Genomic DNA, 15,290 nt, shown 5'->3' on the forward strand with positions numbered 1-15,290 from the left:
TGTAGGACTAAATAGCGACCGAAAAGCGGTGGAAAAAGAATAATAATAAAGAGAAAAAACGAAGAACATATGTTGGGCTTGCTGTTTGCTCAACAGCAATCCCAACAATAATTGTCTTGTAAAGTGTGGTGTGTTGAACCCTCATTATCTGCAAATAAATACACATACAATCAAGACTACTGTTGTCTTCAGCTTGTGCCAAGAACTGTACATTTTTGCCACATGAGCTACAGAACACTTGTACTGTCTCCAGATCCTGCTCACAGAAAGGGCAAAACATGGCAGCCTGGAAAGATAGACAATGACACGATGAATCCAAATTTAGTGAACTCAACTGAAAATGACATGAATAGTAATCAACGCTAAATAAAGTCAAAGGCTACATCAGAGGAATAGGTCATTTTTTGTGCGTTGTTTTACTTGTCACCTTTATCTGCTTTTTATTTCTGCTTGAGCATACCTAATGCTCTATTCACTTCTATTTAACACCTTCCCATTTGGTCTTAATGTTCTTTCTCTGCTTCTTGTGATTTCCTTTGTTGTTCTTCTTCGCAGTCTCCTTTTTTCACCCCTTTTCTCTTTCCTTGTCATCTCCCTGCCCTGTGCACTCGGTTTGTCATCTCGATTTTTCTTATTTTGGCACCTCTCCCTAGATTTCTTTTTACATACCTTCTTTGCTATCCGTTTCACCTCTCTCTGATTTTCCTCTTGTCCCCTTGCTGATCAATAAAGTGTCCAATATGAAAAAGTTATCCAAACTTTGTTCATAGCATCCCTCAGTTCGGGGTCCCCCTATAGGCCTGGCACACTTCCGTTGTGTTTTCTCTCTTGCATGTGTTTTCGTTGTTGCAGCATTTCTCTTTTGCATGTGTTTTGGCTGTTGCGGTGTTTTGGCCTTGCCGGCCACCATACCCTTGAGGCCCTGGACTTGACTGCACTCTCACACCCACGCTGAGGCTCTATGGGGTTTGTGTATTTTGAAGTAATGAAAGCGATAGCATTAGTAGATTAGTGTATAGACGGCCAAAAGCAACATGGGATATATTATGGGACCAGGTTTAGGATAGGGAGGGTTGGAGCACAATCTTGTCATGGGGACTTGAAGATTTATGATGGCATGGACTGATAACCCCTCCCTCTTTGGGGCCACATGACGGGGGAGTCTAAATAGGTCTCTTCCATATGAAGGCTCGTCTGTTTCTTGGCACATTCTATTGTGTTTACTAGTAACTTAGTTGTTGTAGTGTGGTTTAATTGGTTTAAGTTCTTGGGAGACAGGTAATTTATTTAGTGAAGTAACAGTACAAGCACACTTATGGTAGCTGGGAAGAGACCTGTAATGTCAGGCATTTGATTAATTCAATTTATTGTACAAACCCAGGCAGATGCTTCTTAAACTTATCCAGCAGCCCAGTGGCCAGACTGCTGAGGATTGCTACACCACGCATCATCTGTACATGATACAAACAAACATGCCACAAACAAATATAAAAAACAAGCAAAGATGAACAAAGTGGAGCATTTGTGTGGTCACGTCACGGTACCACCTATGAGCTTGTGTATCAAGTCTTATAGTTGGATGTGTGTTTTCTAAGATGTCCAGTAGATGGGGCCATTGGCCTACCTACTGACTGCCATGCGTGAGAGGAAGAAAACAGACCTCAACCATTGATTTTTGCCAATAAAAGCAGAGATATGTGTTTGTTTGCCACATTAATTTTAATAATTTACAAATGAACTTCAAACACAAAAAAGGAAAAAAAGATAAGTGTGTGTGTGTGTGTAGGTTATGAATGTAATGTAATGCAGGTAACTGAAAATATGTTAAAGATTTTCCAGTATCACTTTGAGATGTTTTTTTTTTGTTCAACATTTGTGAAATGTTGAAGTTGTATGCTTTTTTTTTTTGTTGAACAACAAGTTTCTGATTATAAAACAAACATGCTCTATAGATGATTTCAGTCTTTTAACGGGGAAACAAGATGTTTGGAAATTACAAGTGCTAAATGTTCTTATTTATTAGGCATCTGTACTAAACAATTCCTCCCACAGTGTTTTCTAAATCTGAAAGCATGAGTCACAGGATATTGCAAAGCTGTAAGTGTCAATGATTACTGTACAAGGGCTGATGATCAGGCTTTGGCTGTGATAATTCATCTCAGGCATTCAAAACAGCATGGAACATTTTTGAAAAGCCTGTAGTACTCCTCCTGAATCTGGAACAACAAAAATGATGAATTTAGAGAAATGTAAGTGTTGTAATAGAACTAACTACAATTATTTATATACAGTTTTGAGGTACTTTTATGTAAGTATTTCTCTTTTTTGACTTTTTTTTTTACTTTATTTCAACCGGAAATACTATACTCCATACTCCATTATAATTATTTCACAGCTATAGCTAATAGTTAATTTTCAGAGTGAGGATTTATATTTAAAAGTATTTTCAGTTTGTAAATGATTTTACAGTTTTTAAAATTCCTACTCTAAAACAACATTTTATAAAATTAAATCCACTTTGACAACATTAAAGTGCTGCTTACACTTAACTCAGTGAGGTAGTAGTAATATTCAAATCCAGTAACAATAAAGTAATATGATAAATATAACACCCTGAATGCAGCCTATTTTGCATAATTATTATACTGAGTACTTAGGTCGCATAGTCAAGCTGGTACTTAATAGATGAGTTAATATAATATAATATGATAATGCCACTTCTCAAGTGATTTTACCTTTCTGGACAGCACACAGAGGAAGATGAAGATGAACATTCCCTGGAAAGTGTTGGTGATGGTGAACAGATAGGCAGTGAGGGTGGTCTCATGGAGGATGTGCAGTACTCCAAAGGTCCAAGTGGCTCCCAGAACAAACAGCAGAGCCAAGGCACCGCGGGCACAGGACCTGAGGGGAGATCACGCTGACTTCAACAGTGTGGGTGAACACAACAATTTTTTTTTTTTTTTTTTTTTTTTGAGGTTTCAAATTATGATTTAATACCTCCAAGTACACCACAATAATCCCCCAGATAAGAAACTTATGGCTTGATTTTCAATATTTTACCTATTCAACATGAGTACATATAATCCTACCTGATGTTTTCATAGTGACTGATTTCAGGCTTTTTCACAGCAGTATGCCGGTACACTTTGTACATGATTACCCCAAAAGCCAAGAGATTAACCTTTAGTGGAGACAGTACAAGACAAACATAAAACACAAACATGATCAAATTAATATTTATGTTTGGAACAATTTCTGTTTGATGATGATGATACTCTTAACAGTCATTTTCAGTATGTTACAAAAATGTCTGATCTTACCAGGATGATCAAACATGCAGGCCCAATGAAACTCCATATGAAGTGGTTTTCTGTGCTTAACCAACACCTATAATATAAAATAAACAAACACATTGACTGATTGTGTGTTTTGAGTTCCATTTGTTGCAATAACACCTCCTGTTGCGAATTAGCTTTCTCTAATCTTAATTATGACAGTGTCATATGAGCTTGAACAAACTCTCTTTATCCTGCATTACAAAAATGAATAGTGGGACAGAGCTATTTATAGCAATTTATAGATTTCAATTCAAACTTTCTGCAATGGTAGCCAAACCCCTCAGAATTTTTTAAAAATGTAGTTAACTTATTTTCTGCCAAGCACTTTAACCAACTTTGACTTTTTTATATCCCTGTAGGCCAGATTTAACCTCAGTCCTCTTGTATTTGTAATCAATGTAATTTTGTCTTGCTGATGTGAAATATGTTGAATGAGTTTTATAAAATGTTATTGTACTGTTTTTTTTTCATCCCTTCTTGCTCATTTCAAAAAACAAAAAAACAGCTCTGTTCTTTTGTACTTACACTTTATCAGTGCCATAATATTTAGAGCCAAGTGTTGCTGAGATGGCCACCACCACTGCTGGGCTTCCATAGCCAAAAATGTAAAAGTTACGGTGCAGGAAGCCTTTGTTGTAGATGACACCAACCACTATTAAGTACAGATGGATGCCCTCGATGCACATCCAGGCAAAGGCTGCGAGGAAGAAATAGTGCAGCAGCCCTGCAATAACAGAGCAGAAAAGCTGCCAAGAAAAAAGACAAAAGAAGAAATTTTTACAATAGCATCGTAATATGTACAGTAAGAATTGTCACTTGCATTCTCTATGGTGTTTAGCCCATTTTGTAAGGAGGTATAATGTGCTATTTTATTTTTGGAAATTTTCATGTGAAAGAAGCATTTGCATGGCCTAAAATAACTGAGAATGTTTAAATGAATACCAATCAAGGGACATAGTGGGGAAAATTAAGTGTTCTATATAACATACTAGCAGAAAGCTAATCAGTAACATACAATTCAGACAGGGGTGATTTTGAAGTCAAATGATACAACAGCGGGTCAGGTGTACACACACAAACAGGAGGTTTCACCTTATGTGTGTTCATGTTGATCCCCACCAGGAAGATGAATTCAGCCATGAAGAGGCTGCAGCACAAGTTCTTGTGGATGGTGGTTCTGGTGCTCTGGATCTCACTGAAGAACCAGAACGTGAAGATGCACATGAACAGACAGATGAGGGAGATGATCATCCCCAGCTGGGTGATCCGAGTAAGGATGGTATAGTGAGCCACCAGCTGAGAAGCAAATGGAAAAGAAGGTGTCTCATTCACAGTTTCATGGTAAGCTGAGGTAGTAATTTGTTTTGTTGTCTGCTTGGAAACATTTGATCTAACATGGACATAGGCTGGGGCCACACCGATGTGTTGCCTTGTAGAAAACACCAAGTCTATTCTGGTCCCACTCTATTAAATATCATCCAGTAAGGGTTATTGTTACATAAAAGACCAGAATCTTTTTTTATTTTATTTTGTGTGTGATTTATCTTAATTAACTTAATTATTAATTTGATGGTAAAATAATTCTTCATGTATAAGTACACTCCCTGATTTTGTTAAAGCACTGCTCCCAAATCTGATCATTGCCCCGGAGCTGACTGTTGATGTGAGCTGGGAGAAAAATGAGCAATTTGGGGATAGTGTTGAGTGCTATAAAACAATAAAGAGTGTATTTTTAAAAGCTGTGGGTGGACAGATCCCACAGTTTCTTTGCAATTCAATATGTGTAGTGATTCATCTTGTCTGTAGGGCGTCTGTTGACCCAGAGTTTCATTTTTTTATTTTATTTTTTTCATTTCAGTAGGGACATTTTATGCTGCAAGAACTGCTGTCTTACAAAGTATCAATAATATTATCCTCGGTGTAACATAATAGTCTTGGCTTTAAAAGTGACTGAAAAAGTTACTATACTGTAACTGGCATAAAATTGACAAACACATTCAACTTCAAAACTATTTACTCCTAGAAAACAAGTCTGAATCTGTGGGGTACCATTCAGTGCTCATTTTTCTCCCAGCTCACATCAACAGTCAGCTCCGGGGCAACGATCAGATTTGGGAGCAGGTAGGTGTTAATTATATAACAATTATAATAAAAAATATATATCTGATTTTGGTGATATTGAGTTTTTTAGAGGAATTCAACTATAATTCAAAGGCTGAGAACACTGTCAAACTTATACAGCTAAGTAAACCAACTGAAAAAGCAGTCAGATTATCTGAAAAAAGGGCATATATTTTGGAGATGGTTTACACAAGACAATGATGACAAATAGCTTACTAAAAAAAGTGAAACGTATGCCCACAGTTTTTTCATTTAACAATGGTTTTATTTTAAAAGAAGTATAGTTAATATGAGATCCAAGGCTCAATATTTAAACGAATTAATTATTTTCATAAGATAAATCCACAGGCTCAACCTTTAGCATATTTGCACTGGTATAGTTGTATTTTTTTAATGTATGACCACTCACATTGGCTCTTCCAGAGGACATGAGAATAGCGAAGTGTGTGAGGTGATTGCAGGAGCAGGTGGTTGCATTGCTGTTGATGTGGATGGTCTTGCAGCCGTGAGTGGCCCAATGGCCCTGCAGGCTGTCCGGCTTGTATTCCCAAAAGGCGCATTTCGTCACATCAGCTTTAGTGTCTATGGGCTTTAGAAGACAGAACAAATATGCTGTTAACTATGGATGCTGCTGTTTTTATTAGTTTTTGTTCTGTGCCGCTTTGTGCTACCACATCACCAGGGGTTTAAAAACTGATTTTGCAGGCTTCATCAAAATAGCAGTGAAAATTAATTATGGTCCATCTAACCTCGGAGTGTATGAGGTATTGTTTGAATAAAATTTATAATTTGCTGGTGTTTAGCTTCCAATTTTACAGGTTCTTTCCTTATTGTTGTGTTTGCATTGGATTTTCTAATTTTAAACTTGTAAACTATTTGACTTTATGACTTGCTGCTAGAAACCTAAAATGCCAGATAGCTATCATACATGACTTTAGGTCAAAATCAATGACACACGGTACAATTTGCCATTGCAGTCACAGCTCATTGCATGTATTTTCTTCAGGGAGGGATTGTATTAGGATGTACAAATATTTAGCAATCCAGATATGCTTTTTTTTCTTTAAAATTCATATTAATATATTGAAAATGGAGGTCAGCCTATTTTCCATAGATAAATTGCAATGATCCATATAATATTCACATTTGCAGCAGTAATTAATTGATTATATTATTAATAATTAATTGTTAAAAAAATAAAACAATAGGTTGAGCAGCCTAGTATATACTGAAGTTTAGTGTTTGTTATAGTTGTAATATATTTGGCGTATCTTTTTTAATATTTGAGTGTACTAATTATTAATTTGCATCTGAACTTGTATTGTATTTCAATAACTACTTGGAGTTTTTCCTCAAATAAATAATATGTCCTGAAGAGGTGCCAACAAGAAAAAAACCTATGGGAAAATACCACTTGACTAGCAGAAAGTGTCTGCATAACAATGGAGTCCAAATTATTGATTGTTGCTCTTTAAAGGCAATTTACTGAGAATTTTCACAGCTCAACATAAATCAGCACCCCCTTTATTAGGTTTAAACCTCAAGGGTCCTACAAAAATAATGATTTCACTTTCTCATACATTTTCATTATCTAAACAGAAAATACCAGTACATTAACTTTTAGGGTTATTTCCCTCATTACCTGTTTTCCTTCATCATCTATTCACCTTTCCTCTTCCATTTCCCTTTAACTGAGAGGTCATTGCAGAAATACATGGAGCAAAATCATAAAATTTCATAAAACTTCACACTAACCATTCTTCCCATGTGAGTTAGTTTAAATTTGACTTTAATGGAAACTCTGGCAGTTATCAAGTTACCGTCAGAGTCAATCTGGGAATAAGGAAGCTATTCTTCACAACTGTAACAGATGGCTCCAGTCTGACAATGATATATGACAAGGATGGGGGTGTTGATGTTTCAAACTGAACAAGATCCTATTGGAAGCTTAAGTTGATAAATGAATCAGATATAATACAGAGAAAGTGAAGAAAAAACTGCTTCTAAACTATGTTCAGATCTCTCAAATAGCAGAAAAACATTTAAAATAAAATATATCTGTTGTTTTAAAATGCACCCTTAACAAATTAAGAGAAATATATATTCATATAATGTAAAAAATATATTACATATAATTATATATAAAATTTATATAATGTAAAATGTGCTTGTTTCAGAAAACAGACTAAATAATGCAGAAGATCCACAATCACATTTAAAAAAAACAAACAAAAAAAAAAAAACATTAACACTAACACCATGAGCAGCATACACTTTGATGTATGCACGGTGCACTCTGTACGGTCGTTTACCTCATTGTGTCTCAGAGTGAAGGTGACATGGTCAAGTTGGTAAATGTCAGCAGGTTTGACGGCTGCTGCTATGACTTGGGAGTTGACAGTGATTTCCCCTGTTCCTGCATACCGCGAGTAGTCAGTGACACCTGGGTCGGTGCTCGGCTTCAGGATGTCACCAATGCTGTCATATCTCACAAACACCACTGACACACTTCCTGATGGGCAAAAAAAGTTTAACAAAGACAGGATGGAGTCAAAGTTACTGCATTTCTAATCAAGCTTTTAGTAATGCCAGTGTGTTGGACAAAATTTAAAATATATCTTGAAATGCACTCAGCAAAAATAGTGAATAAATAGACACAATTTAGTAACATATGTGCCTAATAGCAATACATACTGTAGCTTACACATACTCCCTATACACCTGATCATCCAGATGGTTACATTTTTCATTTCTCTGTTTAAACTAGGTTATCTTACCATTTATTTCCTCATGTGGCCTCAGTTTTGGAGTAAGGTTTATGTGATCTCCTCCCATGGAAGCAGATAGTTTAGGTTTTACATGCCGAGCATCAAAGATGAAAAGTTTTAACTCTGGTGGAGGATTTAAAAAAAAAGAAAAGAAAAGGAGATCAAGAAATTAAAAGTATGAAAATGACACATCCTCAATTTCTCCTCACAGGTGCAGAAAAAATGGCAGGACAATTTCATTTATAATAATTTAAGTGTCCTAAGAGCTCTCTATGTTAATAATTCTCTCACCCATTTCTGAGGCTTTAATTTCGAGCTCAGTTGGAGTTCGGTAGCTGTTAGCCAATGTCAGAGCACTTTCTTCAACAGTATGTAGCAGCTTGGTGATAGTGTATTCCCGACGCTCTTCTTTTATCCTGCTCCAAGCCACCAGTTCCTCCTTCTCCACTAGGTTGTTTACTGCTTTTACTAATTTCTGTTGACAAGAAGATTGTTTTAGTGTGAAATGTAAATAAGTTGTAACAAAATAACAAAATATAATCAGCCTAAACTTTCAATTGAAAAATGTTAAGGTCTCTAAATTTGCAGAATTGAATAGTAGGCAGTAAGGAACTGAACTGTATGCAAAGACTAGACCAGACCACACAAAATCAGTTCAAAGCATAACTGTAGCACAGACAGAACTCCAAATGTTGTATGAGAAACAAGAATGGTAAACAAAGATTACTGAAAGAGTTGAGTTGATGATGGAGGGTTTGACAGTGTAATCCTTTTCTCCTGCAGTCAGGGCTGATGCAGAATGACACAAGGCTTCAACATATGCAATCACTTCCACTGAGGTGAGTTCACCGGACGTCTGCTTAGCAATTTCCTTCAGTAGACTCTGGGGCTCTGTGAGGTTGCTCATCTAGGTACAGGAAAAAAACGTATTTGTATTCAAGTATTTTTCAAAGAGTAAGATTATAGAATGACCTCAGATTTGTCCTCGTATTACATGTAATCCCTTATGACAACTTAAAAATTGCTGATATACATATATTTTTGTTGAATCCTGACTGTGATATGACCAAACGTTGCGCCAATGCTAACATTTTCCTTTAGATAAAACTGGTGTGTAGCTCACTCACAAACTTACACATGCACACAATTCATATTTAAGAAGTTGGCAATTACCCGCAAGGGTGACTGCTTTTGGACATTCTTTTCGACAAGCGCTGTTTTGTTGGTGTGTTTTGCATATATATATTTTTTTGATAAAATAATATAATAATATGATATGACATACTAATCGTTCTTCAATAATATGTACTGAGTGTCATTAAATACTGAGTGTAACGTTCAGTTTTACGGCAGTTAGTGTACATTTGGCTATACAAAAGGTTACTTCCTTCTACAGAAACATTCTGAAAATCACATATTCATGTTAAAAATTCATATTTTTTACTTTTCTGTGTATGAAGGATGCAAAAACTATTACTTTCTTTGCCTTTAGATGGCATACACTGAAATGTCAGTCCTACATTGTTGCATGCTATATTTTTTCTTGCCTGTAGGTGGCAGAACTGTAGTGGAAGCAGTTGGTTGACAGTACCAGGTGCTGTGTCCTTCTTACAATACAGTATAGTTTCATCTTGTTTCATTTCATGTTTGTCTTTCTCTCCAACAGAGGGCAGTATTATATTATAATTTTTTTTTGTCTTATTTGGAGAAGGGTTACTTACATATTCAAGTGTTTTGTTGACAGCCTGTGTGATGCATCCAGTGTTGTCATGGCAGTGTTTTTGGGGGTGCTCTGAAAAACAGCAATTAGCATCTCTGAGTGCTGAGTTTATTTCCATGGTTTCAGCAGAATAATCAACTGAAATATAAGAGCTGCACAAGGCATAACATCAAATCTCTTATTATATATATTGTTTAAAACATCAAAAAATCTAATATTGCACTGTGTTTTTGATGTATTGCATAATACATGCGCTCAAAAAATGCTTAAAATGGGTGGTTCTCTGTTCTGTGAGCATGCATGAAAGTTTTACAAAAAAGATGAAGAAAGATGTATGTCCTTGGATGTAAGTACCAGTGTGTGTCTGTGTGTGTGTGGTGTGCGCCGTGTGTGCAGCTGCACTCCTCCTCATACCGACCTTTACAGCTTACACCTCTCTCTGGTTGAAAGTGCTTACTGCCTGAAGTTGGGATGTAATCACGCTGACAGGTGCAATAGAAAGATCCATTTGTATTATGGCAGTGTGAGTTTGGTCCACAGACCTGTTCTGTCCTGCACTCATCAGTATCTGAAAGATGCAAATGAAGGGCTCAGCTGCAGTAATGATAAACATAATTTAATCACCAGTAGCAAAATAAATAGCCAATAAATATATATGTTAGGATGCATTTTTCATTTGATAATCTAAATTCTTGGTTGACACAATCACTACACTTTTTCTATTTGCAGAAGTCTATATCTCTACTGGAAACTACTGGAAGATGAAGTGATGTTAATGTTTTTCTTTAAGCAAATTTATAATCTGGCAGAGGATATACTACTCATTACATTTAATATGCTGTATAACAGCTTTTGGTAGAGGACCCGTAATTCTCGTATGCATGTTATACGTGAATAATCATAAATCAGCTATGAAAATCAGCGACATGCTTCTACATTACATTAACAAGGTGTGAGGTAATCGATTGTAAATCTATGAGTGCTTCATCTGAGGATGAAGATGTTCTTCTAGTGCAAATGCAGGAAAAGATCTCACATGGTTTATGAGAATAGCAGATGAGAAGCAAGTAAAGGGCTGTGGAAGAAATCACCTCCAACATGTTCTTCTTTTTCAGTAAGTCAAAGAGAAAACAGTTTGCACACATACAATCCTGATGCCCCCACAGTTGTGTAGGAACTGCTTCCACATGCACTGACACTGTATAGGCTGCATGAGTTCCTGTCCACTTGTATGTGATGGCCTTTGTCAGTAAAATTTAAATAATTTTTACTGATCATTGTGTCACCAAGACAATATTTTGCACATGTAGGATACAGAGTGATGACATTACCGATGCATTCAGTGCCATCATTGGGCTGGAACTTGTCCTGTCCTGTCGACTTGTATCCAGATATGCATGTACAGTAGTAACTGCCCGGTATGTTGGTGCAAGTCCCTCTGTCCCCACAGATATCAGTCACATTCTGGCACTCATTGTCATCTATCGTGAGAAGAGGAGGATAGAGCGTAAACTGTCCTATTTGAAAATGCAGCATCTTTGTAGATTTATGTTTTATGTTGTTGTGATTAAAGCAGGAACAGAACAAGTCATTCAACTATGCAGAGTTATTCCTCCATACCCCTTCACGGTGCCTAGTTTGGCTTCTTACTTTATTTCCTGCACTTACCAAAATACCTTTTAACACACCCTAGAGAAATGCCTGAGCGTGTATGATGTAGCTTTACTTTTGGAGATATAAATTTTACTTGGTAATGATAAAGCATACAGTTGATGAATTAAATGTGTTTATTTTCTGATTCAGAAAGCTGCTGATTGAGTAGAATTATGGTCTGTAGAAACTGCTCTACAATGAATTTCTTTCCCTTTGACCACCGAATATTATTACTGGACTAATCTGAACTTGCAGAATCCTTTAGGTTTAAGTAAAATATTGCAGTAAGTTATCTCAGCTTCCCTTCCTGATGTTATTTCTTATAATAAATAATAGAAATTACAGCTAGTTCTCAAACTTGTGATGCAAGTTTTAGCCATCAGTTCATGAGCAATGATTTGGTGGAATTATTTCTAGAGTAACAATGTGAATTATTAATCCATGTCATGATGTCCAAAATATGACTTTCGTATTATCACCATAGAGCATGTTTCCAAATTCATGTTCACACAGATATTGACTTAACCTGTTAACCACAATTAGACTACCATTTAAGAATACCGACATTTGATCCTTATACTGGGAAATGCTGTAGATTGAACTTGAAGCTCAGTTATGGTCTAGTCTTAGTTAAAGCCCTGGCAGACTCAGACTTACATGCAGTTTTTATTGTTCACATTTGTGATTGCTGAGTAGTTGTTTTCCTCTGTTGATTTCAAGGAACTCAAATTACTTCAAATATTTTTCATTTTGTTGCCCAGGTTTACAAAACACTAGATACAGAGCAGTTTTCTGCAGATGCTGCTTTGGTCTACTCATTATAGAAACTGCTGTTACAGCTATGTTTTTCAAAAACACCTTCCGTCTCTGGTCTCCCAGTTTATTGGAAATAACCTGGTAAGACTTTCCTCTGTTGTTTTCACTTGCCGAGGCATGATGAACGCCTTGCTCTTCCTCTCCTCTGTACCTTTTTGCACAAAAGCTATCCTGGAAGGGAAATCCTCTGCCCTGATGAGGGAGGTAACTTGATTCAAAGGGGAAATATCTCCATAACTTGCAGGACCCTTGAACTATCATTGTTGAAACAAACATTTCACACCCATCTGTATGTATGTATGACAGTTAATACTGCATTTGTCTGTTAAGATTATGTTAAAATCACTGCAGTATATGGGCCATGGAATGGATATTTTGTCATTGAGTAACTTTATCAAGAAATTTGGTTATAAACGGTCAGATCATACACAATCAAGTAAATGAATTTTGACCTAATTTAACAATCAGTAAAAATGTACTGGTAATCACTTCTGTTTTAGCCCAGATAGACTTCATTTAACATTTTTTACTTTATCAGATAAGCAAAACTATTTTTAAATATAAAGGAACTCTATAAACTCTGAACGTACTGTAATTATGCTTTTTTGTTTTGTCATTCACTGTAGTGTTTATATTCCTCATATTCTGGTCTACTTTTGGTTTTGAAATATGTATTCTGTGCTGTGATTGTGATCAAGTTTGGTCAGGAAACAAAAAACGTTCCAGGAATTCTAAACAGCATAAAAACATAACAGGATTTAACAGTGCTGACTGAAATGCATGTTCCTAATGATGCTACAGCAAAGTTGTATTATGGCGATATTCTTTCACATTACAGCATTTGCTCTGTGTTAACTCCCAGTGAGGGGAGATGACAGGTAGGTTGTAAGCAATACCAAATGTTTATACCACCACAATTTAAACTAACTGTGCCCCAAAAACACAGAGACATGAAAACAGAGACCTCTCTTACGGAGATCTTACTTGAACTAACTCATAGTCAGTTAGTTCTAGTTTACTAGACTTTCATGGAAGCTACCCACAAGGTTGGGCATGCTATTGCATCATTATAAATACTCTGTAATATATTTGTGGATTTATGCATCTATATTCACCATTGCAAAATGTTGTTCCATCTCCGGTATATCCATGGTTACAGAAACAGGCATTGTTTGATCCATTCAAAATCTTGCATGTTGCAAGACTGTGACAAGAATCACAAATGTCAGAGAGGCTGCATGGGTCCATCAGACTGGAGAGCCATGCTGTGTAGATATAAGTACAAGACACAAGAGTGTGTAAGTTTAACATAAACCATGACAATAATAATACACACCAATTTGTGATGCCACTGCTGTTTTTTAAGACTTTAAGAACTGTACCATTATCTGTAGAAGCATCAACCTACTGTACTACTCACATAACACAGGAACAACGCTAATGACATAATCTAATACATCTTATGTCTAATACATCTAATACAAAAGATCTTCTGTAAATTAAAAAATATTAAAAAGATAAACAATTATAATTTTGAAATCTTATATGAAGCTCAACTGTCCATGTTATGTAGCCTATCCCTATCATAGCTATGGACACCCCCGTAAATACAAACACATCTACAACTGTCATCCACAACAGATTCCTGCTGTAGTTTAGATAAGCGTAAGCGCACATACCTGTCAAAAGTACAAGTTTCATGGGCGACTTGAGAAAAGACTCCATACTTGCGCTTGGTCTGGATTTTACTTTTAGCACAGACTGTAGTGGGCTGGCTGGTGACGTAGTTCATTTCCTTGCATCAGTTTTCCTGTTTCCCTAAACCTGGCCCTTCCTGTCTTGATCTTTAATCTGCTTTCAAAAACAAGCAGCCTGGCCCCTTCACCAACTATTCTCACATAAGGCACCCAACACATTTTTTTTCTTTAATTTGGCTGCGCCTTACACCAAATATTAAAGAGTTTTAGCAGCATTGTTTTTTTCCCCCCTCTCTTATGTAGTGTTGTTGATACTATGAGTTATGTCGCCATTTTGAAAAAGCCTCCATTGTTCTCACTGGAACACATACCGCACTGTGTAACACAGGCCAAAACAACTATGAGTAACTTCACTGAAGGACGACCCCACTCCCTTCCGCAGTGAACCATAGACAAATTCACAGACACATTCCAGCACTGTGCGTCTTCAAGTGAACAGGTTCTTCAGGCAGAGATTCTTGTTGCTGAAGCATTCAAATGTCCTATTTCCTCTGAAAAAGTGATCTACAGAAGACATAGAGCAGGCATTTATAAACGTGTTGAAATATCATGCAGCTTACTATTGTTCACATTTCTGTTCACATAATGCCTTAAAAGACAGCACACTTCTATCAGCAGGACTGAAGTAATAACTGTGTTCTATAAAAATAGCTATATAAACAGATATATAAGTCCCTTTGTGCTGCAGCCAGTGTGCCTTTGAAGATAAGCGTTAACACAACACATCTTATTGCTGGCACTTTGACACCTGTCATGGACTAATGGCCCCATTCTCTGTGAGGGAAATGAGCAGGTCTGGGTTTTATTTAGTTTTTACTGATGGGTTACTGACCCACACAAGACAAACTACTGCTTTCCTATTGGCACATGCCAGATCTAAATGTTCCATCTTTACTAAAAGCCACTACCAAACATTTCAAGTGCCGATATTTACAGTTTCACTTTTCCACCACACCTATGAATATCAATCCTCTATTTTAAGGCAGAATTTAACTGGTCATAGAAGTTAGGCAACAGGTGATGTCAAATGTGAAACAGTGACAATAGTCAAAAAAGAGAAGCAGCCATTCAGGTGTAACTGAGGTCTTTTCAAACTGCCATCTACTTTTTGGCA

General features: G+C 36.5%; 1 protein-coding gene across 1 annotated transcript; it reads right to left on the reverse strand.

Annotated features, from left to right (window-relative positions):
* Positions 1 to 1,752: 1,752 nt before the first annotated feature.
* adgrl4 (adhesion G protein-coupled receptor L4) lies at positions 1,753 to 14,189 on the reverse strand. The gene is made up of 16 exons (XM_026322925.1): positions 14,099 to 14,189; positions 13,535 to 13,684; positions 11,282 to 11,431; positions 10,369 to 10,518; positions 9,952 to 10,022; positions 8,958 to 9,137; positions 8,522 to 8,705; positions 8,240 to 8,353; positions 7,775 to 7,974; positions 5,872 to 6,051; positions 4,434 to 4,637; positions 3,867 to 4,087; positions 3,324 to 3,390; positions 3,093 to 3,184; positions 2,736 to 2,904; positions 1,753 to 2,216 (listed from the first exon to the last, which is right to left on the reverse strand). Exons 1-16 carry the CDS (start codon positions 14,142 to 14,144, stop codon positions 2,154 to 2,156), a joined length of 2,241 nt encoding a protein of 746 aa, XP_026178710.1. The 5' UTR covers positions 14,145 to 14,189; the 3' UTR covers positions 1,753 to 2,153.
* Between the last annotated feature and the right edge of the window lie 1,101 nt (positions 14,190 to 15,290).

This window comes from Mastacembelus armatus, chromosome 4, assembly GCF_900324485.2.
Source record: "Mastacembelus armatus chromosome 4, fMasArm1.2, whole genome shotgun sequence".
In the NCBI taxonomy this organism is placed as follows: Eukaryota; Metazoa; Chordata; class Actinopteri; order Synbranchiformes; family Mastacembelidae; genus Mastacembelus; species Mastacembelus armatus.